General features: G+C 33.6%; 1 protein-coding gene across 1 annotated transcript; it reads left to right on the top strand.

Annotated features, from left to right (window-relative positions):
- The first annotated feature begins 271 nt into the window (after positions 1-271).
- LOC107861077 (protein PHLOEM PROTEIN 2-LIKE A9) lies at positions 272-1,367 on the top strand. Its single transcript, XM_016706465.2, has 3 exons — positions 272-422; positions 553-629; positions 757-1,367. The coding sequence occupies exons 1-3, from the start codon at positions 363-365 to the stop codon at positions 1,115-1,117; spliced, it is 498 nt and encodes a 165-aa protein (XP_016561951.1). The 5' UTR covers positions 272-362; the 3' UTR covers positions 1,118-1,367.
- The last annotated feature ends 23,592 nt before the right edge of the window (positions 1,368-24,959 follow it).

Genomic DNA, 24,959 nt, shown 5'->3' on the forward strand with positions numbered 1-24,959 from the left:
CTAAATAACGTAAAACATTCAGTTTGGTCAAAAATTAGGTGTTTACATACATAATATAATTTTTCAACGAAAGATATTCAATTGATCACCTTCACTGCATGTTGCTACTCCACTGGTTGACATATTAGAATATCATAGTGATGAGGTATTTCCTTTCGTTGGTGGTATTCTTAGCTAAATGCCTTTTACGTATGACTTGATTCCCTTTCCTCCTTTCGGCGAAAAGTGGAAGGTGCATGGAGATCCCCTCTATCTCTCTCTATATATATCATTATTGTAGTTCAAATTAGTATAATTAAAGCATTCAAATTAAATCTCCACATCAATTCTTTGTATTTTGTTAGTAATTCGACTTGTATAGCATGCAAATGGCTTCAAAAGCTCACTATCAAGGCAATCATGCATTCCGTGGAACAGAAAAGGTGCATCAAATTTCATGCATTCATTTCTTCCAATATATATTGCAATTCTTGTTTAATTTCTCTCATTATATACTTTATATGCTCGATCAAATCTTTATTTGTTTAATAGTGTTATTTTTGTGGTTTGTAGGGTTATACAGTTTATCCGAAAGCTCTTAACATTGTTTGGGGAAATGATAAGCGCTTTTGGAAGTTACCAATATACGAGTAAGAATGAGCTTACCAGTTACCAAATAATCTATTCAAGTTAATTATAGAAATTGAATGTGTTACTATGTTCTACCTTGCATGTAAATTGGCTGACATTGTTATTATATATTTTTTTGAATTACAGAAATGATGGTGCTGAACTTATACAAGTAAATTGGCTGGAGGTGACTGGTTGTATTGACAATATTAATATAGCGAAGAAAACGGCATACGACATTGGATTTACAATGTCATTGATGAATGATGCTTTCGGTTGGAACGATTCGCCAGTTTATCTTATGGCTAAATGGGGAGATAATACTCAATGGAGGAAGGTTAATTTGACAAGTGAGATTAATGGCAAAAAGTTGATACCAAAAAATATTACGATAACAAAAGGGAAGGGAGACAATGTTGATAAGATTTACTTTGGATTGTATGAAGTTTGGAACAAAAAATGGAAAGGTGGTCTCAAAATTCATTCTGTAAACTTGACAGAGATTTAGAAGTTATTTTATCTGAGTGAAAGAACAATAATAGCTACAAGAAAGTTGTGAGAAAAAAATAAATCGATTGTTGTCATTTTGGAAATCAAGATTTAGAAGAGGGGAAGATCAAGTTATAAAGAGTCTTAGTCTTTTTCATGTATTTTAGAGTGTGTTTTCTAATTAACATAGATTTGCATTTGTATTTGTATTGCTTGAATCATGAGTGAAAATATGATTTCCAATAATATGATCCTTTTACACTAGTAGCTTATATTGAACTCAATGATAATTTAAAGTATACAGTGGCCAATAGTTTGGGCCAAATGAAATGTTTGAAATTTCAGCGTCATCCAATTTCTTGACTCGGATTTATCTAAGCTGTGAGTTTAGATTTCATTGTAGAGCGGGTGATGCATTTTTGTTTGAACACTTCCACCATATTTCACTTCCATCAATGGTAAAAATATATCCATTTTCGAATTTTGTTTTAGTTGACTTGGTGATATAATCCGCATCACTATAATCCTTAATAACTGCGAAATACTTATTGTTGTGTAAAAGAATAATCTTGGGTATAATTCAAATATCCTAAAATTCGTTTCATTCTAATTCAATAAGTTTAGTTAGGATTACTTTGATATCAACTTAGTTTAGTTATCGCACAAAGCTATATTAGGTAGTGTACAACTCATTATATATATACATCAAGCTTTTCACCACTCTAGCATAATTCAACTGAAATATGATTTGACCGTTATATTCTACAGAAATATGGTTATTTAGATCAATTTATGAGTTCTTGCAATTTTAAAGTTCAAATATTTAAGACTTTTCAATACCATTTCACATATAATGAAATTGAGAAAAAGCTAGAATTTTCTGTGCTTATCTTGTATATTCATTGAACAATCACACTTGCTTTGGAACAACTATATGGAAAGCAAATATTAAAGGAAATCATTTACTTTTTTCGTTATTTAAAACATTACTACTTTAATGCAACTAGTTTGATAAGAAGAATTTTGACCCATGTTGGTCCAACTTCGGCCATTCACCAATTATGCTTTCTGCCGGTTTAGGAATAATTAAATTGATTATTTGTCTCCTTATCACTAAATATCATGTACTTATGTTATTATTTTTATAATGAAAAAGAGAAGCAGAATCAATAGAAGTAAACTTAATTAAAGCAGAAAAAGTGAAATTAAAAACCCATTATTATAAGATTAAGTTGAAAAGTCAAATTAGACTACAACTAGTAGAAAGTGTTAACTTCTCTCGAGGTAATTTGGCAGACTGGAATCAAGTGAGTGATGGTTGATAAAAAAGTTCAATGAAGAAAAGGTCTAAAAGCAATGGAAAACGATAGGTAGTATTGTAATATACTAAAAATGTGAAAATATATATAGTACAAGGCCAATGTTGTAGTGGGTATATTATTCAAGCTTTATCAATTTGACCTCATGCATAATTTTTGATAGTGCGGAGTATATTTTAATTTTATGTTATCATTCCTTTCATCTCCAGCATTAAAATCCTGAAGAAAGCTATGATACTGCGTGGGGTGTTGATAATTTTCAAACATTTAGGTTGTGTCTCGATTGGTAGTTTTAGAAAAGAGGGAATTATTAGTTAAGTGACATGTTCGGGCTCTAAATGACAGGGTAGGTGATGATATTATAGTTTAATTCAATTTGTGCAATATATGCGTGTTAATTAGTTCCTAGTATGCTTATTAGTATATGTTGTTTGGTGAGGTCAATTCAATGAATTTAACTTCTTGTGTGATTTTGACCTATCTTATAGTTAAATGAGGAATATCTCACTATTTGAACATTCTCTTGGTCTATTGGTGGAATAAGGCTGCTAGGCACTTGTGTTTGAGATTTTGGTACTTGGACAAAATTTGTCCCCTGCAGGTCATGACTAAAGGGTGTTTATAATACTCATAATATGTATGTACAAAGTACAAGTGTAACGAACTAAAAATTTGATAAAATATGTGAAATTTTTTATTTTGTGTGATTTGACTATTTTACCCTCCTTGTAGTTGCATTATGGTATTTCTGGGGTGTGGGAGTGAGGCATGATTTTCGATGCATTTTGGTACCATTTATGCGATATTGTGATTTTTGATGGTTTCGAGAGCTTTATTTTAGATCTATGGTAATATCTTTTGATCCGTGCGATGGATGACTGAATAGACTGCGCCAACAACTCCTCCAGAATATCGATTTCAGGTAGGTAGACCTTTGGTTCAGGTCCCGGTGCATTCGAGCTCATTTCGACCTATTGATCGGAAAGTTGAAAAATTGAAAATATGAGTGTGGAACCCACATTTGGTCAAAATGACCTCTGATGGAAAAATTGACTTCGCCAACAGATTTAGAATGTCGATTTTAGGGTGGTAACATATTTGGTGTGATTTTACGGCTTTTAAAACTCATTTCGATCTTTAGTTTGAAATATTACAATTTTGAATTTTAGGGGTTCACTTTCTGAAAACAATGTTTTATCGAAATTCTGATATCGCCATTGAATTCGGAGAGTCATATTTAGTGTTGTTACATAGTTCGTGTGCATATATCGAACTTCGATTGAATTTCGGGCACCCCGTCGAAGTCTGCATCGACTTGAAAATATCTGGTGCACAGGTTGCTGGTGCAATCAAATACATAAAGGGTAAATCGGGATTGAGGATTACCATTTATGTGTTAAATGTCTGGTAATCTGGGTATAGTTTAAATAACCCTCTTTATCCGGTTTTTGCTCATTCTTTCACCTTCCTCTTGAGAGTTAAACCCTAAAATAGTGTGAGAACTTAAAAGTGAAGCTTGTGGGAGCTTGGGAAGTTATATTAACATATATTTCTTGATTTTATTACGGATTTTCGGTAAAAAATCACTATTTTCTTAGGAATTTCTTAATTAATTTCTCAAAAATCCAAAAAACTTAAGGCTTGATTCTTTACCCCAATTTCACTCCTTTTCACTTGAATAATATTTTTATCTCATAATTATTAATTTTTCATCAATTTAACCTTCAAAACAACTTCGATTCTTGATTTTAACTCAAATTTCAAAGATTTTACCCGGTAAAGCTCAAAAATATTTTTTCTTTGATTGAACCTCATTTTTTACTCGATTTTACTTGGGTTTTCAGCTATAGGTTCCTAAAAATATCGGAAACATGTTTTTGAATTAAAGTTCTAATTTTGTCATTTTTTTTAAAACTCATTCCGGAGATCCGTTTTGACCCCGAATCAAAAGTAGTCAATATAAGTGTCGTTGGTTTGTTTGATGCGTAGATTTCATATTTGATATTTTTAGAGGAGTTTGGGATCATTTGTGGAAAGTAAGGTCATGAGTTCGAAGTGTAGCGTACCGGTTTCGGCTTTTGAGCTAGGTTATGACATAACTCTTTCAGACTGGGTTGAGTAGTAAATGATGATACAAAATGCATGTTAAGGGTGTGAACTAATCATGAAAAATGAATATTTATGTGTTGTGCCTGTATGGGGGCCTATATGTGATGTAATTGTCAAAATTGAGTTATTATGTGATATATGTAACCGTGTGGGGTCCTATGTGATATTAATAACCTTGAATACATGTGAATAATTGTATTGTGTTGTTAAGATTCTTAATATGGTACCATTGGTGTATTGTGATTATATTCATACTTTATTGGCATATGAGACATGTGGAAATTCGTGGATGAAACTGAAATAATGAGTGGATTTTGGCTCACATGGTTGTGGAAATATATCATTATGATTGATTGTGAAAATATATCATATGGTTGGTTGTCAAAATATATCATTTGGTTGGTTGTGAAAATACTTATTGTGATTGGTTGTGAGCATTACATTCTCATATCATACTCATTCATAAAACATTGATACCACCGTGGCAACATCTGAGAAACACTAGCATCGCTTTTTTAAAATCCTCCCCGAGGGATGTACCGAGAAGGAGATATTGTAACACCTTATAAAACTCTTTCTGAGGGATGTGCCGGAAAGGATATATGAAATATGTGGATTGTATACGGGTTGACAAACCCTCTGGGTCCTGAGTTGGGAGGATTGTCTCCGTAGGTGTACATGGGGATTATGCGATGATCTCGGAGGTTGTGCAATGACCTTGTGCATCATCGTCATCATCATTATATTCATTGCACTTACTTTACTGTGTTTATATTGTGTTCTATTGCCATATTAACTTGCCCTTTATGTAATTCTCTTATCTTATTTTACTTGTATTTGATGATCTTGTATATGCATGTCCCCCCTTGTTCTACTTATATATGATATAATTCATACTTGTGTTCTATCTGGTTGTGATGTTGCAATATATGTGATATATTAAAACTGTTAGTGCAAGCAATGTGGGCTACCATCCAAGAGTCAAACTCTTAGTGTATATTTTGTATGCTTTATTTACTACCTTTATTGGTCAGCCTATGATACATACTAAGTACAAGTGGACCATACTCATGCCTACTGCGCCCCTTCGGTGCAAGTCCTTGCTTGAGTGCGCCTCGGCTTGCTTGACTCAGGTGATTGTTGCAGCTTTCAAAGTAGCAGTTGAACATTTATGCATCTGAAGTTCACCTCTATCTTTTTATAGTAGTTATGTCTTTATTAGTATTCTAAGACAAATATTATTCCTTTGTGGTTATTTTTCTAATGTATTTGACTTTTGGATTGTATTAGCAGTTCTTACACTATTGACACCTAGTTTTGGGCATGATTGGTATTTTGGATAAGTTCTTTCCACATTGTTATGATTACTTGTATGGTTCGAATTCGTTCTATAAGCCTTACCTTGAGCATTTCTATCCTTTTCTTTTCCCTTCTTGTATCAGTTTGGGTGATAGGCTTACTTGTCAAGTTATGCCGTGACAAGTGCCATCATGATCCTCATTTTTAGGTCGTGGCAAATTGGTATCACAGCAGCCGGGTTTTATTGGTCTCAACAGTGTAAGAACGAGATATCTAATTAAGTCTCGCAGATCGATACGTAGATGTTTGTATCTATCTTTGAGAGGGTATATGATGTCTTTAGGAAACGTCCCCCATTTTATTCCTTATCGTGTAAAATTATTTCATACCTTGTGTTGTGAGTTGTGTTTCACTCTTTCTACATGCATGGTGTGGCTTATACTATATATCAATTGAGATATGCTGTGAGAGATTAGTGGATATCATTTATCGATTGTAGTCCCGTTGATGCTCCTGAGTTGTCATGGGATCATTTTATTGATGCCTTTCTGAAGAGATTTGTGCCTTTCAGTTTGAGAGATCATAGGTGGGAGGAGTTTGATCATTTGGAGCAGGGCTTTATGACAGTTGCTGGGTATAAGAAACACTTTCATACCTTGTCCAGATATTTCTACAATAACATTTCCACCAAGTCTGAGAAGATTCAGAAGTTTGTGAAGGGTTTGGATGTCTCTCTTCAGTTGGCTACGTCTCAGATGGTTGTGCTTGGGGCTCCTTTTTAGAGTATTGTGGATCACACTAAGATGACAGAGGATATTATTAGTGTATCTCAATGAGGTGCCATATTTTGGTGAGTTCAGGAGTCAAACCTCTCGAGGTAGAGATTTTAGAGGTTCTCATAGATACCATGGTAGGCTAGTGCAGGCAGCTTTACAGAGTTCAGGTGGTGGATCTTCTAGTTCAGCAGTTCAGGGTGGCCGTTCGGGTTCAGTTGCACCTTCTTTTGTTGAGGCTGGTTGTAGAGGTTTCTATGTAAGTGATGAGATTGGTCATGTGGCCAAGGACTTTCCCCATCGGGTGGTTTGAGCTACTCCTATTCTAGCTGTGAGGGGTAGGGGTGCTACTAGAGGTGCAAGGGGAAGAGGTAGTGGAGCTCGAGGGGGTGGTCATAGGGCCACTCAAGCATTTAGTGGTCGTGGGTCTACCCAGATAGTTGGTGGTCGTGTTCAGTGTTATACTATACCAGCTAGACCTGAGGCAGAGGCTTCTAATGCTGTGATTACATGTATCATCCCCGTTTATTTCAGACCTGCATCTGTATTATTTGATCTCGGATGGACTTTCTCCTATGTGTCTGTATATTTTGCTTCGGGTTTTGATTCTGTTAGTGAGCCTCTGTCTATGCCTATTCGTGTATCTACCCCGGTAAGTGATTCTTTAGTGGTGGATCAAGCGTGCCGATCTTGTGTTATGACTTTTGCCAGACGTGAGATTTTAGTAGATTTATTTGTATTAGATATGATCAATTTTGATGTTATTTTGGGTATGGATTGGTTGGATCTTTATCATGTTGTCTTAGATTATTTTGCTAAGAATGTGACTTTAGCTTCGCCGGGTGTGCCAAAGATAGTTTTGATAGGGTGCACTTCATTCGAGTCCTAAGAGGATTATATTTTATGTCCAGGTTCATAAATTGGTTGAGAGAAGATGTTTATCTTACTTTGCTCATATTTATGACACCAGTGTTGTTTCACCTCATTCTTTGGATTTTGTCCATATTATCCGTGAGTTTATGGACGTGTTCCTTACAAACTTACCTGGTATGCCTCCAGATCGAGATATTAATTTTGATACAGATGTTGAGCTGGGCACCAAGCCCATTTCCATTCCTTCTTAAAAGATGGCCTCAATAGATTTGAAAAAACTGAAGGATCAGTTACATGAGTTGTCAGATAAGGGATTTATCTAACCTAGTGTTTCACCTTAGGGTGTGTCTGTCTTGTTTGTGAAGAAAAATGATGGATCTATTCGGATGTGTATTGATTATCGACAGTTGAATAAGGTGACAGTTAAGAATAAGTATTCTCTTCCACGCATTAATGATTTATTTGATCATCTTCAGGGTTCTGCAGTGTCTTTGATGATTGATTTAAGGTCCGGTTGTCACCAGATGAGGATTAGAGCTTCGGATATTCCGAAGATAGCTTTTCGAACCTGATATGATCATTATGAGTTCTTGGTCATGTCCTTTGGGTTGACCAATGCTCCTTCCGTATTCATGGAGTTGATGAATCGTGTGTTTTGACTGTATCTCAACTCCTTTGTTATTGTATTTATAGATGATATCTTAGTTTATTCTAAGAGTGAGGTTGAGCATGAGGAGCATTTGCGGATTGTGCTTAGAGATGAGAAGTTGTATGCCAAGTTCTCTGAGTGTGAGTTTTGATTGGAGTTTTTTTTCGGGTCATGTGGTGACTAAGGAAGGTATTATGGTTGATCCGGCCAAGGTTATAGTGGTTTGTGATTGGGCTAGACCTACTTCTCCCACTGAGATTTGAAGTTTTGTTGGCTTGGCAGGTTATTGGCATTTTATTGAGGGTTTTCATCCATTGCTGCTCCATTGACCAAGTTGACCTAGAAGAAGTTTTTTTTCAGTGGTCCAATGCTTGTAAGGCGATCTTTCAAAAGCCTAAGGATTTGTTGACTGCAGCTCTTATCTTGACTTTATCCAAGGAGCGCATGGGTTTTACCATCTTTTGTGATGCTTCAGGTATTGGGTTTGATGCTGTGTTGATGCAGGAAGGTAAGGTGATTGCTTATACGTCTCGTCAGTTAAATCCCCATGAAAGGAATTATCCTACGCTTGATTTAGAGTTGTGCGTAGTTGTGTTTTCCTTGAAGTTGTGGGGGCACTACTTGTATGGAGTCTGTTGTGAGATCTTCTCAGATCATCGAGCCTTTAGTACATCTTCACCTAACAAGATCTTAATATAAGGCAGTGCCGTTGGCTTGAGTTGCTTAAGAATCATGACTTGACTATTCTCTATCATTTGGGCAAGGCTAATGTGGTTGCGGATGCTTTGAGCCGGCAGTCGACTAGCATGGGTAGCTTGGCGTATCTTTTGACCTAGGAGAGGCCTTTGGCCTTAGAGGTTCATTCTTTAGCTAACCAGATGGTTAGACTTGATATTTCAACACATGGGCATGTTTTGGTATTTATGAAGGTTAGATCTTCTTTGATGGAGCAGATTCTAGTTCATCAGTTTGATGATGTTGGATTGAGGTTGATTCGATATAAGGTGTTGAGTTGGGAGTCTAAGGGAGCCTCACTTGATTTAGATGGAGTTTTGTGTATTGGAGGCCAAGTTTGTGTGTCGGGAGTGGGTGACTGGATTAGGTTGATCTTGGAGGAGGCCCATTGTTCCAGATATTCCATCCATCCAGGTGTGACTAAGATGTATTGTGATTTGAGACAACACTACTGGTGGGGTGGTATGAGGTGAGATATAGCGGATTTTGTGGCTCATTGCCTATGTTGTCAGCAAGTGAAGGCCAAGCATATGAGATTTGGTGAATTGCTTTAGAGGTTGCCCATTCTCGAGTGGAAGTAGGAACAGATCACCATGGACTTTGTGATTGGTTTACCTCATACATCTCATGGTTCTGATAGTATCTGGGACATCGTGGATCGATTTACCACGTCAACTTATTTTATTTTGGTTCAGGTCTAGTTTAGTGCTGAAAGGCTGGCTCGTATCTATATTCGTGAGATTATGAGTCTTCATGGTGTGCAGGTATCCATTATTTTAGATCGAGGTACTGTGTTCACATCTCACTTCTGGAAGACTTTTCAGGATGAGTTGGGTACTCGGGTTGATCTTAGCACAATGTTTCATCCCCAAACTAATGGTCAGTCAGAGCGAATTATCCAGATTTTGGAGGATATTCTTCGCGCATCTGTGATGGATTTTGGTGGCCAATGGGAGTAAGATTTGACTTTTGCAGAGTTTGCATATAATAATAGCTACTATTTTAGTATTGATATGGCTTTTTTTGAGGCATTAAATGGTAGGCGTTGTCGTTCCCCAATAGGTTGGTTTGATATTTCAGAGGTGAGACCTCGAGGTACGAACTTGCTTCGTGAGTCTTTAGATAGAGTTCGGGGTATTCAGGATAGAATTAGAGCAGCTTAGAGTAGGCAGAAGTGCTATGCTGATTGTAGACTTTGTGCCTTGAGATTTGACGTTGGAGATCGTGTTTTCCTTCGAGTCTCACCCATGAAGGGTGTAATGAGGTTTGGGAGGAGGGGCAAACTTAGACCCATGTATATTGGTTCATTTGAGATTCTTCTAACTATGAGTGATGTGGCTTATGAGTTGGCTTTGCCTTCTAATCTATCGGTTTTGATTTCAATTTTTCATTTTTCTATGCTTCGTATATTCCTGATGATTCTCATGTCATTTGTTGGGATTCGGTTCAGTTAGATGAACGGTTGTCCTTTGTTGAGGAGCCGATCTCCATTTTGGCTTGGGATGTTAGGCGATTGCGCTCTAGAGTTATCCCTATGGGTAATATTCAGTGGCGACATCGACCTGTAGATGAGGCTACATGGGAGGTTGAGTCTGATATGCATAGTTCTTATCCTCATCTCATTTATTCAGGTATTGCTTTGTCATAGTTCGAGGACGAACTAGATTTTTAGTGATGGATGATTTAACGACCTAAAACTTTGATAAAATATGTAAAATTTGTGATTTTGTGTGATTTAACTATTTTACCCATCCCTATATTTCCATTATGGTATTTCTAGGGTGTGGGAGTGATTAACATGGTTTTCGATGCATTTTGGTACCATTTATGCGATATTGTGATTTTTAATGGCTTTGAGAGCCTTATTTTAAACCTATGGAGATATCTTTTGATCTGTACGATGGATGGCTGAACGGACTGCCCCAACAACTTTGGAATATTGATTTTTGGCTAGGTAGACCTTTGGTTCGGGTCCCGGTGCATCCGAGCTCGTTTCAACTTATTGGTCGGAAAGTTGAAAAATTAGAAATATGGGTATGGGACCCACAATTGGTTGAAATAACCTCGGATAGAAAATTTGACTTTGCCAGCAGATCCAGGACATCTTTTAGGCTGGTAACATATTTGGTGTGATTTTACAGCTTTTACATTTCATTTCGATCCTTAGTTTGAAAAATTACAATTTTGGATTTTGTGGGTCGACTTTGTAAAAATGATGTTTTTTTGAAATTCTAATATTGCCATTTAGAACATCGAATTTAGTGTGGTTATATAGTTCGTTTGCGTATATCGAACTCCGATCGAATTTCGGGCACCCTATCAAAGTCTTCTTTGACTTGAAATATCTAGTGCAGCCAGATACATAAAGGGTAAATCGGGATTGAGAATTACGATTTATGTGTTAAATGTCTGGTAATTCGGGTACAGTATAAATAACCCCTTTTATTCGATTTCTGCTCTTTTTTTCACCTTCTTCTTGATAGTTAGACCCTAAAATAGTGTGAGAGCTTAAAAGTGAAGCTTGTGGGAGCTTGGGAAACTAGATTAACATATATTTCTTGATTCTATTACGGATTTAAGGTTAGAAATCACTCTTTTCTTAGTAATTTCTTAATAAATTTTTCAAAGCCCCAAAAATATTAGGGCTTGATTCTTAATCCCAATTTCACTCCTTTTCACTTGAATAGTATTTTTATCTTAGAATTGCTAATTTTTCATCAATTTAACTGTAACGCCACGGGAGTACACCCTAGATGCCACACGGTGCTTATAGTTACAAGTGACCACAAGCTAACCCATGAGCTGATACCTGCTATGAGCACTGAACAAACTGATAATAAAGGATACACATGTGCAAAAAACAAAGTTGGATACGCCATAAGGTTTAAACATTTAAAAATATTTTTGAATTAATATGCCCGAAGAAAACAAATGTCTGAAAATAATACTGTAAATACTGTCAATAACAATTGATAACTGACTAACTGTCTGGAAGTGTCTGAAAGACTCTGTCTGACTGACTGTGAGTTGATGGGACAAGTCCCCAACTAACTCCGTCTAACTACTAAGCTGAAACACTGAAATAAATATAATCATTCCTCGGAATATGAGGACTTACCACTAAATTATCGATTAAGTTCAGGTTAATGAATCTGATGAATCATTTCTCTAAATGCTTGGTTGACTTGTTTAAGGTCTTGACTCAGGTAACAATCTTTGATGCATTATTTCTTTATAATGACGGTAGTCCCTGGTGTAAGATCAAATGTAATGGTTCAAGGTAGTGAGGTGATTTAAGGTTCGTTTGTACTCGAATTTCATCCATTGTTTAGGATAAATAATTCTTGAGACTAGAGGGACGTTTGGTTGTTTCAAAGTTGTGCTTGCACAAGCGGACTCCATATGAGATTCTTAGCTCGATTTGATTTGAATCATTTATATGCAATATGGATTATTATTCTCATGTTAACATATAGATTATTATTTTGATAGCGTGGCATCATATAGAGGCTTTTCGAAAGGAAAAAACTCTCCTTTAGTGGACTTTATCAAACTTTTGACGACGTTTAGGTAGGATAGGCTTAATTTTCTCTCAGATTGATATTTATTGTGATATTGGTATGGTGTTATGTTAGCGATGGGTAGGTTTTTATGACTTTGTTGTATGTTTAGTGACTTTTGGATTGTTTAGTCCCTTTTGCCGTTTTAGGTAGATTTTGGGCTTATTCTTCCTCATTAGTATTAGGTTGTTATCTCAAGTCTAGTTTTGACTAATTTAATCCTTAGTAGTGGAACTTTGAAGACTTAGATCAGTTTTGGCTAGAAACCTGTTGTAATGTGAATCTTCGAAATTAGTAGCAGGCCCGTCAATCCTCTTTTAGGTCAAAATCTAAAATAAACCTTGTAAACATGGGAGATTTTTTTCATTACCCTAAAATGATTCCTGTAATACCCCGTACTTTTCTTAGTTCAGTTCAACTCCTAGTGCTTGTATAAGAGGCTAAAAGCCTGAAAATTTAGCTGTGTTGAGGACTTAGCCATTTTTAAGACCTTCTGACTTTGAAGATTTATTTTAGTTGACCTTCCGAGCCCTGAGACTATGACTTTTGAGTTAAATTATATTCAAGGGTGTAAATAACATGTCTCGGATAAGTTTAAGATTTTTTGGATAAGGTTCCGATGGTGTTTGAATTGGCAAAATAGCAGCTCACCGCTATTCCATCGCGTCATGATGAGTATGTCGTTAGGAGTTCCACCGCATCACGGTGGAGTGTAAAATGACAATTATCAAATTTCAGAGGATCACTGCGATTGTACCTCATCACAGTGGGTATCGCGATGACCCACTCATCGCAGCGCGGTGACGCCCAAGTCGTCAATGGTCCCAGTTTAGTAACTCACCGCGATTTCACTGTATCGTGGTGAGTATCGCGATGAGAATGACACTGCATCGCAGTGAAGGCCATATCAGAAGTGGTTAATTTCCAGTGAGCCATCGCGGTGGGTATCACGATGGCCTATTTAGCGCGTCGCGGTGAAGTCTTTATCAGCACTCCAGTTTCGAACTTAAAATTCTAAGGGCAATTTAGTCTTTTTACTAAGTCCCAAATCGTGGAAAACAGAAGATTTAGTGTATTTGGAGCAACATATACTCATTATTCATCAATTTGCTCTCCAAGAAAATCCTAGAGCTCCAATTTCAAATTTCAAGAAAACCCAAATTCCACCATTCCTTTTCCAAGATAATTCAAAATTCAAGGTTCCTAATTCAAGATCTTCAAGAAACAATCTTCAAGAGCACAAATATGGATCCAAAGTCAAGTGCGTTCATCAATTTCATCATTTAAGGTATGTGGGGTTTTGGACAAAGATAATTCTTTCATCCATGTGCTCAAACTAGTTTTTAATTACGAATTACATGGATTTACCTGAATTCATATGAATTTCAATTTAGGGTTCATACCCGATGATTTTTATTTGAAGATTTTGATATTACAAGTGACTTGAATGATGAATTGCATCTATATTTTTACATGTCCATGCGTTTGGCTTGTTTTACATGTATTGAGAATTAAATTTCATTGTCTTGACTATAATCATTAAAGAAATTTCAAGATTTCGATTATCAAGCATGAACCTTGTGATGAATTTAAATGAGTTAAAGCATGGGTTTTAAGCCCCTAGTTTGAATATTGATATTTCAATGAGATTATGCTTTTAAGCCTCCTAAGATTGGTTTGTAATCAACTTTTGAATTAAGATTTGATCTTTTGATCCTCAGCTAAGATATGAAATCCACTTTACAGTTTTGAATATAGATTTGATTACAGGTTAGTTTGATTACAACTCAAAACAGATAAATGCATAATTGGTTTTTATTACAAACCCTCATGCTGGTTTTAAAGTGGATTTCCTACAGAATGATCATACAAATCAAAGGGAGTAGTATTTAACATTGAGCGGGAAGTGTGGATTTAGCATATCCTACTTTCCTAGAACTACGAGCCAACGTAGGTACAAATTTAGATTATTCTTATTTCTATACGAATGACAGATACAGATTGTGATCACTCAGCTCAGGTTATACTCCCTGGCAAGAGTATGACACCTCTCCCTAATGTGAGGTTTTTCCCTTAGGAGAGTTAGACGTTGGACGCCATGATAGCTTACATGGTTTATGTCGGTTAGAAGAACCTTCCTATAACCTAAAGCCCTGCAGAACAAGTTTTAAAAGAATTCCCTAACAGAATAGAACAACGGAATAACTTTTAGAATCTAAGTGTAAAGGCTCACAGATTTACTCAGAAATTGTCTTACTTAAGACCTCAGTTACAGAATTTCAACTTTTAATTTTCGTATGATAAAGATGAGTCCTTTCTACACTTAGCTTGCATGATTTGAAAAACAGACTACAAGTACAACTTTTAGAACTAAGTGTTATGGCTCACAAGATTTATACAGTATGCTTTATTATTCATGATTTATGATTTTCAGCTTTCAGTTATTCAAACCAATGTGAGTCACTTACACTTAGCATGCATACTTTTACAAGTTTATATAAACATTGAGATATTGTTTTACTTATGCATTTACCCCCATATGCTCAATACATTCCAAAAGTACAGATCCATATATACATCTATGTGCTACATTATTTAATAATGTAGGTACAAGTTGTAGCACACCCATTATAATCATACAGTTGCAACTTTCAGTCAGCAGGTGATGAGCCCTTTTGATTCAAGGGTTCGGGTCAGTTAGAGTTTGTGTAGTATTTTATTTTCTTCGTTCAGTCATATTGATTCGGGTTAGCTGGGGGTCATATCCTGGCTACCTATAATCAATACTAATAGAGTCTTCATAGACAGACAATAGAAGTTGATGTATTTGATTCCAGTTTGTTTTGTATAATCAGAGTTCTAATTATTTTTGTATAGTTTGTATTGATCATATTCAGAAAAGATTCATCTTCCGCATTATTCTTTCAAACTTATGTGTTTATTTTAATTACTCATGAGTTATGCCAGTACAAGGTTTAGCTTGGAATCACTTGTGGTCCTAAGCACTGTGGTACGACTAGGGGGTAGTCTCGGGTCGTTACAATTTTTGACCCTTAGAATGATCTAGACACCCTTTTCGATCTTTGACTAAACTTGTGACCTTGTACATATGTACTTACTAGTTTCAGCTCGAGTCCAGTAATTGTGATTCATATGTGATATTTGGATATGATGGTATGATATTCTAGTTTTGTTTTAAGTTCGGTATGTATGATCTATTTATGACATTATTGTAATGATATCACTCTTCAATTTGGGTTTAAGTCCGACATTACGGTTTGAAGGGAATCTCAGGTATGGCCTCACTATTGTTCACTTGAAGTCATGATTTTTGGTACTTTTTTTTGTTTGCATCCACCAGACTTATGAGGGCTGGACTAGGTTTTTTTTCTCGTTGTTTGTGCCTTCTGACCTTATGGGGATCTAGTTAGGTTATAGTTAGACTGTATTTAGTTTGATTTGTTCATTATGTATAATTATCGCTCATACTCAAATTTGAAGTAGTAATCTAAATATCTTCTTCATTATCCATGACTTTACATTACTTTCTCACATTTTATTATACTTTTATTATGATTTAGCTCAGTTGGACGATGATGCTTATTGAGTACAGGAGCGGATCTACATGGAGCACAGGGAGTTCATCCGAACCTTCTTCGTCGAAAAATTACACTGTGTACATAGGATCAATTTTTTATTTTACCGCATATATGTTAAGTACTGAACCCTCTTGATACAAGGCTAAAGCTTAGTTCAATGGTGAAGGGGTGCAAAGTTTCTCAATCCACGCGAATTTGAGCTTGGATAACACTAAGTTTTTCAATCTTTTATTAGCTTTAGTCAGACTTTTGATTTTTAATTTTCATAAATAACAGAACGTGGTTAGTAAAAAGAGATGATTTGAAAATTTCTAATTATTTTTTTGCTCTCTCTTATGGTTTATCCCTCGTTTGTTTTCTCTTCTCTTTTATTTTCATGGTTACTAATTTGAGAGCTGACTTTTTTTTTTTCAAAATTATAGTATATACTTTTGTTGGTTGTTTATCTATTTTGACTGATTTAAAATATTTTACATTTTTTCTCCTTAAAATTTAGTAAAAATTAGTGTTACTTTTATTATATTAATGTATAAACAACTTAAACGTAAAGTACAATACTGGTAAGTTATTGTACTTTTTATGTAATTTCTAAATAGGTAAATTAATTTTAATTTTTTTTAAAGATTGTATGTCTTAACACACGATACACATAAAGAAGTTTAATTTCTCCCATTTTGTTGTTAATGTGAAGTGGAGTTGAATTTGATCTAACTCGCTCAAATTTAATCCGACCCGCTTATATCTAATTCAGCCTTCTTATTTTGGAGGTACTGTTAATGTGGTTACTTTATTTTTGAACTCTTTTAATAGAAATTCTGGCCCCGGCACTGACTGAGTACCCATTGTTTTGATACTCATGCTACACTTCTGTATCTTTTTTTAATGTGGGTTCGAGCACGAGTCACTGCCACTGACACTCTACCTAGTGTGCTTTTGGGATTCGAAGATAGGATGAACTTTCAAAGGCGAGGCTGATTCTTTCTCCTTCTACTATTTTGGATAATCTTTACTTTCAAAACTACTTGTATATTTTATACTATTCAGTACTTCTATTTTTGAAGTTAGTGACTCTTGTACCTAACATTACTAGATCGTGAGATATTCTTTTGTTCTCTCTTTCTCTCGTTGATATTTGTATTGTTGTACCTATATTTCTACTGCTTACAATTCTGTTGAATGCTTATTTGTGATAGTTCTTATACTTTCTATCAATTAATTCATTACTTCACGTTTCGGATTATGTGATTAATTATATCTACTAAAAGATTAAAGTAGATACCATCATGATCCCAGAAATTAGATCATGACAATAATACAAAGAAAAAAAAATAAGTGACTTTACAAAGCAATTTCATCAACCACTTAAGGAAGTAATTCTTTTGTAGAAAAATAACTTGTTCACATGGTGAATTTGTTAAAGAAGAAGAAAATCAGATGTTTCAAGCTAAGATTTTGAGTTTAACATATAAATAAAAAATAGCATAGCATCAAACTTTATGGATAGCTGAGCTTTCAATAAATTTTCCTTCTTTAAATAGTATTTTCTTGGTTTTCAATTTCCTTTATCTGATTTTGACTTGGTATGAATCAGAGTGTAAGAAAATAAATAATTTTTTTTAATTTTAAAATTTTAAATTAAAGATGTGTATTATATATCAAAAAATATTTTAATCTTATGATCTTAAATATGTTAGATAAGAAGTTAAAATTAAATTCGTATTACCAAATTAAGAAAGAAATATCTTTTTTTGAAATAAATTAAAAAAAATATGATAAATAAATTGAAACGAAGAAAGTATTAAATGGTATCATTGTGGATTCGGCTCCTCTCCATTTCCACCTTCTCCATTTTTTCGAAGCTCCTACTTTGGTTGATGACACTTGACATAATTAAATTTAATGGCTTAGATTTAACTATTTCAAAATAAATTCCTAATCATGATTTACATAATAAATATATTATATATATGGTTCCAAAATTGTTATAATCCCATAAAATCTTAGCAATATCTTATCTTATCCATAGATACAGTAAATAAAAAAATTCTTTTCTATCGTAATTTTATTTCATAATAAACCAACTCAGAGATTCTTAAAACACTATACTTTACTTCAAATAAGAACTCAAACTTGAATGAGAAATTCTCAAAATACAGCGCAGTAGAAATGTGTCTACGCATTTAAACTTTGCATTTGAAAATTACTTTTTCTAATTTACCTAAAAAAGATGATTTAAATAAATACGATAGAAATATATTGTAGAAAGAAAAATAAGCTTTAACGTAATAAGGATGGAGAAAAAAAAAGTAAAATATATTAGTCGAGCCATCATCTTTTAACCACTACTTTACTGTTCTTATATTCATTGAACAATCACGCGTACACTTGCTTAATTTTATGACAAGCAAATATTAAAGGAAATCCACTTTTCACTTTTTCGTTATTAAAATCATTATACCTTGAATTCAATTAATTTAATAAGAGGAATTTTGACTCTTTGGTCCAACTTTAGGGCCTTCTCTTGTTCTCTTGAATCCGGAGCTAAAAGAGACGTTTTTTAAAATCTAAAAATCAAAATAAATAATTTTTTTTTTTATGTATCAAAACGGACAGTTTATCTAAAAATGGACAAACTACAACTAATTAACATCGTCTGTAAACATTTGGGGAGGCAAAAAAATATTTATAGGGTTTGCCCAAAAATGAACAACCTACATTTTCATAAATCGTTTTTTAATAGTTTGCCCTTTTGTTGGAAAAACCACTTTTATTTGGGCAACCATGATTCTTCCAGTAAGAGATTCGACAAATAACTGATTAAATATCACGCTATTAATATTTCTAAACATTTTGTCACTTCAATTTTTGAGAAATAGTATAACTTTTTCAATATAAAATATGTGTTATTGTTCACTCCATTTTATCTCATTCATCACGATCAACATTCATTATTTACAAAACACTTTCTTTTTTCACAAATAGTTGTTTGTTTAAATTTCTTATAAGAAAAAAAATAATGAATGACACTGTTAGGATTTATTTATTTTGAGCTGGAGAAGCTTTGTACGAAGATGGTTCGGATAGATATAGTCTTTCTGCGAAAACGGTTCAAGTGTTTCTAATGACACTCAAATATGATCGTCTTGTATGTCTTTTTTGGAGTAAAATAAAGGTACATGATTCTGAACTTTCTTTTCTTAATTATCACTGGTCAATATTCCATATCAATTATGGGTAACAATCATATAATTTTTTAGGAGACTTAGCTTGAATTTGGAATGATGACTCTTTATCAACCTTTCCTTGTAGTCCTGAGATTTTCCGCAACTAAATGCATTTAGCAACACTTGATATGTATGTCAAAACTCAAAGCGCTATTCAAGATGAAGAATCACCTGATAATGAATTTGATATTCGAAATAGTACATGTTTTACTAGTTTCAGTGTTGGTTGGCCAAGCAATTCTCTTCAACAACAAACAGTAGCAGAATTTGATAGCCAAAATGACGGTTTGCCTTCACTAAATCAACACAATGTACATTGAAGTTCTCAAAAATTGTGAGTTTGGAGAACCGAGTAATCAAGAACTGACTAATTTATACTGTCACACTCCAATTGAATCAGTAGATATGTAAAGACATTATATATTTTTTCTACTATTTAAGGATCGTTATAACATGTTTGAATTATAAAAATTATAATTTTATTATTTTTTAGGTGTAACGTCTTCCCAAATAATTCTACATCGACTCAATTCACAGAATTTATGAACAACTATGAGCTAGCTAATGAGGGTGTCACTCATTATTTTTTTTCCTTAAAGAGATTTAAATGAACAATTATTTGTGAAAAAAAAGTATTCCGTGAATAATGAATGTTGCTTGTGATGAATGAGATAAAATAGAGTGAACAACAACACATATTTTAAAAGTCAAAAAGTTGTATCATTTTTCAAAAATAGAAGTGACAATACGTTCAACAATATTAACAGTGTGATGTTTAATCAGTTATCAGTCGAATCTCTCAGTGAAAGAATCATAGTAGTTTGCCAACAAATGGGCAAACTATTAAAAAAAGATTTATGAAAATGTAGTTTGCCCATTTTTGGACAAACCATATTAACATATTTTTTCCTCTCCAAACGTTCACAAACTGTGTTAGTTGTAATTTGTCCATTTTTGAACAAACTGTCCGTTTTGATACATAAAAAAAACACCAACTGTTTTCGCTCCTAAGCTTAAAAAAGTGTCCCTTTTGACCCCGAACTCGCCTTCACTTAGTATACTTTCTGTGGGCTTAGGCATAAGCTGATTATCTGCCTCTTTATCACCATATATCAAGTTCTTAAATTGAAAAAGAAGCATTTTAATTAAGATTAAGAAAAGTCAATTAGGACAATTATAATAGTCAGTTGATTAACTAATTAAAGTTTTACCAATTGGCGAAAGAGTTAGATTCTCCACTTATAATTCACTCCCCTATTTCCTATCCAGCTAGGATCAAAGTGACAGTTGATTTTAAAAAGGCAATGAAAACTAGGTCTAAAAGTGGAAGATATGAACTAAACAAGTGAGAATATAATTGTTGTGGGTATGTTATTCCATCTTTAGCAGTTTGGTGATCAATCTTTAGTATTTTACTAAAAAATAAAGGACGGTTTATAGTTTAATGCATTCAATTTTTGACAACTTAAAAGTATATTCTTTAACTTTGTTTCTCGATCGGTCAGATCATCTCAGGAGTTCAAAACTAAATAAACCCATGAATGGTAATTACAACATTTCTTTTTGAGAAAAGGATCTAGTTCCCTTGAACTATAATCAAATTTGCTACAACATACTCGAACTTTATGGAAATTTTATTACTTCCTGAACTAAATTTTATTGTATTTTTGTCACCCTTTTGTGTTGATGTAGCACCTTACGTGAAGTTAAACACTCTAGGCACGTGAAGGACTGTGATTTTGTCTTTATAAGCAACAAAAATTAGCCATGTGACATTTCAAAATTGAATACTAAATCCTTTCTTTAAAATCCATTCTTCTTCACCTGTAACCCATTTTCATCTCCATCGAATCCATTTTTCTTCTTCAAGTTCTTCCTTCATTAGAAATTGTAAGGTAATTTGTTGTGAAAATTTCTTATCTTTATACAATTTCATGTTAATATTTAAGTTCAAATTTTTGAAATTTCTTCCTCAATTTTTATCAGGTTAGAAATGAGATTCAAAATATTTTTAATACGCAAAATAAAATGGAAGGAGTATCATTCCCAGCACATGCAGTTCTCACGTGGGTTTAGTTCACTGAATTCAATTATAAAAATTCTTCATTTTACTAAACTAAACCAACAAATATTGAAAGAAGTAGTAAGTGTAGCGATGACAAACTGCCCTGCGCGATAAATTTACATAATTCGGCGTGCAACCCGCATCACTTTTTGAATAATATTATTTGAACAATATTATTTATGATAGATTTAGGTGAAGGGCAACAATGTGATTTGGAATCGATTTTGTGATTTTTGGTAAAGTGTCAAGTGAATCATGTGAAGTGTGATATATTGGTGAAGTGAATTAATTTTTGGTAAAGTATGATTATGAAAAGCTAAAAAAAATTAGGAAAAAGGATAAAAATAACACCTAAAACTAAAATTATTTCACAAAACTAGTACCTAAATTTAAAAATCCAATAAATAGCCATTAAGGGATGGACGCATGTATTCTCCTCAATTCTACATCACAATTCAGCCCTTTCCGTTTTGTGTACTGGGCCGACTTTTCATCTTTAATGAGCCCATATTTTTTGGCTCCTTTTCTTTTTTAATAATGCAAAGTTTAGTCTATTTCACTTTCAAAAGTCAAAGTAGACGTTGGACAATTCAACTGAACTTTTAGGTAGATTTATAAGTTTTATTCTAAACCATTTGCATGACAATCTTTTTTAAGTGATATATATATAAAGATTCTACTCTTTTTTGAAAGATTCTACTCTTTTTTATTCTTTTTAAACAATTGAGTAAATGCTTTTTTTTTTAGATTATTTTGCATTCGCCAATATTATTAAAATAACATACTATTTGTTTTGTTTTGTTTAGTTTTACTTATTTATACAATAAAATACAATATCATATACTTTTAATATAATACAATTGTTAAAGATATATATTTATATATATAATAATGATACAATTTCTATACATATACATATTCTATATAATAATTATAGCATTTTTATACACATTTTATACAATTTTTATTTAGATACATATTTTATACGACTCTATATAGTTTCTACATGCATTCTAAAAATGTATCAATCTAGTATAAGAGAGTATCAATTGAGTATATGGACATTGGAAGTGTATCAGTGTAGTATAAAGTGTATTATTGTGGTATACAAGAGTATCAATTGGGTATAGGGACTGCATGTACTTGCATAAAATTTCCTTTCTCTTTTTTAAAAAGTGTATCAATATAGTATAAAAGTGTATCAATTTGATATAAAAGTGTATTAATTGAGTATAGAGACTGCATGTGCCCAATTGAGCCAAATGGCTAAAAAAGGGAATTAAAAGTAACCGACTGGCTATAGTTGTCCACTTTTTCAAATTACACAAATCTCATACTTAAGAGACTATATTACCTAATATTCGTTACTTTTTAAAAATTCACATAAAATTCCATTTTTCAATTTTACTCTTGATACATATCAAGAAAACCCCACATTCTCTATTTTTACTCCACCATTAACTCATTCAAGATTTTCTTCTCTAATTATCAACAATTAAATCATCTTTCTTCCTGATTTTTTCTCTTCCATTAATGCTTAAATCATCTTCCTTCCTAATTTTTCTCCTCCATTAATGCATGTAACTTTTTTTTTCCTCTCCTAAAATCTCTTCCATTTTTTTTTTAAATCTATCAATACATATATAAATTTATTTAATTATTCATACATATTTTTTTTATGGTGATTCATATTAATGATAAATATGGTATCATTATATGGGTATTATGGTGATTCATACGATAGATACATTTTGTATGATTTTAACGGGTGATACATATGATATTAATGGGTGACACATATTGTATTATGGTGATTCATATGGTAGATACAATTATTTATTTTAATTATTGGGTGATTCATATGATATTAATGGGTGATATATATGGTATTATGGTGATTCATATGGTAAATACAATTATTTATTTCAATTATTGGGTGAATCATATATATGGTATTTTGGTGATTCATATGGTAGATACAATTATTTATTTCAATTATTGGTTGATTTATATATATGATATTATGGTAATTCATATGGTAGATACAATTATTTATTTCAATTATTGGGTGATTCATATGATATTAATGGGTGATATATATGGTATTATGGGTGATTCATCTGTTATTAATGAAAGATAATGGTGTAGTCAGTGTAGGAAATAAAAGTAATAATATTTTTTTTTAAAAAAGGACTAAAAGTATAATTGAAACATAATTAAAATTAAATCTAAAAAAATCAGACTAAAATTAAAGACGAAAAAAAAGAGAAAAAAGACTCAAAAAAATATATCTTTCATAATTAAAGGCAAAAAAAGAGAAACATAATTAAAACACCTAAATTAAATCTAAAAAAAGAGAAAATTAGATACCTTTCCTTAAATAAAAGAATACAATAAAACAACAACAACAACAACAACAACAAACCCAGTGTATTCCCACAAAGTGGGGTCTGGGGAGGGTAAGATGTGCGCAGTTCATACCGCTACCTCCAAAGAAGTAGAGAGGCTGTTTCCGATAGAACCCCGGCTCAAGATAAAAAATAGTAAATAGGGGGAGGGGGAGGATGGGTGACATAAAATAAAATCAAGAATAAGAAATAATAAAAATAGTAATCGTAGAAATATGAACTATGAGAAAATACTGATGACACGAAATAAGACAAATAGGAACTAAGACATAAGAAAAATGGCACCCACCTATGTATACAGTCCTAGGGTTACTTCCCCGGCTACACAAGATCTCTCCTAACTGCATGCTACAACCCATGCATCCACACTAGCCTTCTACCTTTATCCGCGTCCTCCACACTTTCCTATCTAGGGTCATGTCCTCAGTCAGCTGAAGCTGCTTCATGTCATGTCTAATCACCTCCCTCCAGTATTTCTTTGGCCTACCTCTACCCCTCCTGAATCCATCCAAAGCTAGCCTCTCACACCTACGAACTGGGGTATCCGCGCCCCTCCTCATCACATGCCCAAACCATCTCAGTCTTCCTTCCCGCATTTTGTCCTCCACCAAAGCCACTCCCACTTTCTCTCGGATAATCTCATTCCTTATTCTATCCCCTATAGTAAGCCCACACATCCAATGCAACATTCTCATTTCCGCCACCTTCAATTTTTGAATGTGAGGGCGCTTGACTGGCCAACACTCTGCTCCATACAACATGGCTGGACAGACTGCCACTCTATAGAATTTGCCTTTAAGCTTAAGGGGCACCTTCTTATCAGACAACACCCCCGAGGCAAGCCTCCACTTCATCCATCCTGCTCCAATACGCTTAGAGAAATCCTCGTCAATCTCACCATTCCCCCGAATCGTAGACCCAAGATATTTAAAACTGTCCTTCTTACAAACGTCCTGGGAGTCCAACCTCACCACCATTTCATCCTCCTAAGAGAATCTATTATTTTCTTAAATAAATATCTTGTTAGTTTCAAATGTATCACTTTTTTTTATATGTATCACCATATAACATATGTATCACATTTAAAAAAATCGAGATAAAATGTAATTAACAAAATAGTCGGGATTTTATGTAATATCACTTAAAGATTCATGGATTTATACAAGTTACCCATTTTTTTAAATGGCCAGCCCATATCCTTTTTTCAAAAAATTATTAAGTTGACAAAGATAGTGGAATGTGGGCCCC

The sequence above is a fragment of the Capsicum annuum genome, chromosome 2 (genome assembly GCF_002878395.1).
Source record: "Capsicum annuum cultivar UCD-10X-F1 chromosome 2, UCD10Xv1.1, whole genome shotgun sequence".
Taxonomy (NCBI): Eukaryota; Viridiplantae; Streptophyta; class Magnoliopsida; order Solanales; family Solanaceae; genus Capsicum; species Capsicum annuum.

What these genes read in the sequence shown, in the direction of transcription:
- LOC107861077 (XM_016706465.2), top strand. Translation starts at nt 363, where the DNA reads ATGCAAATGGCTTCAAAAGCTCACTATCAAGGCAATCATGCATTCCGT. An exon ending in CATTCCGTGGAACAGAAAAG is followed by an intron (nt 423 to 552) that starts GTGCATCAAATT and finishes TGTGGTTTGTAG; the next exon opens with GGTTATACAGTTTATCCGAA. An exon ending in TGGAAGTTACCAATATACGA is followed by an intron (nt 630 to 756) that starts GTAAGAATGAGC and finishes TTTGAATTACAG; the next exon opens with AAATGATGGTGCTGAACTTA.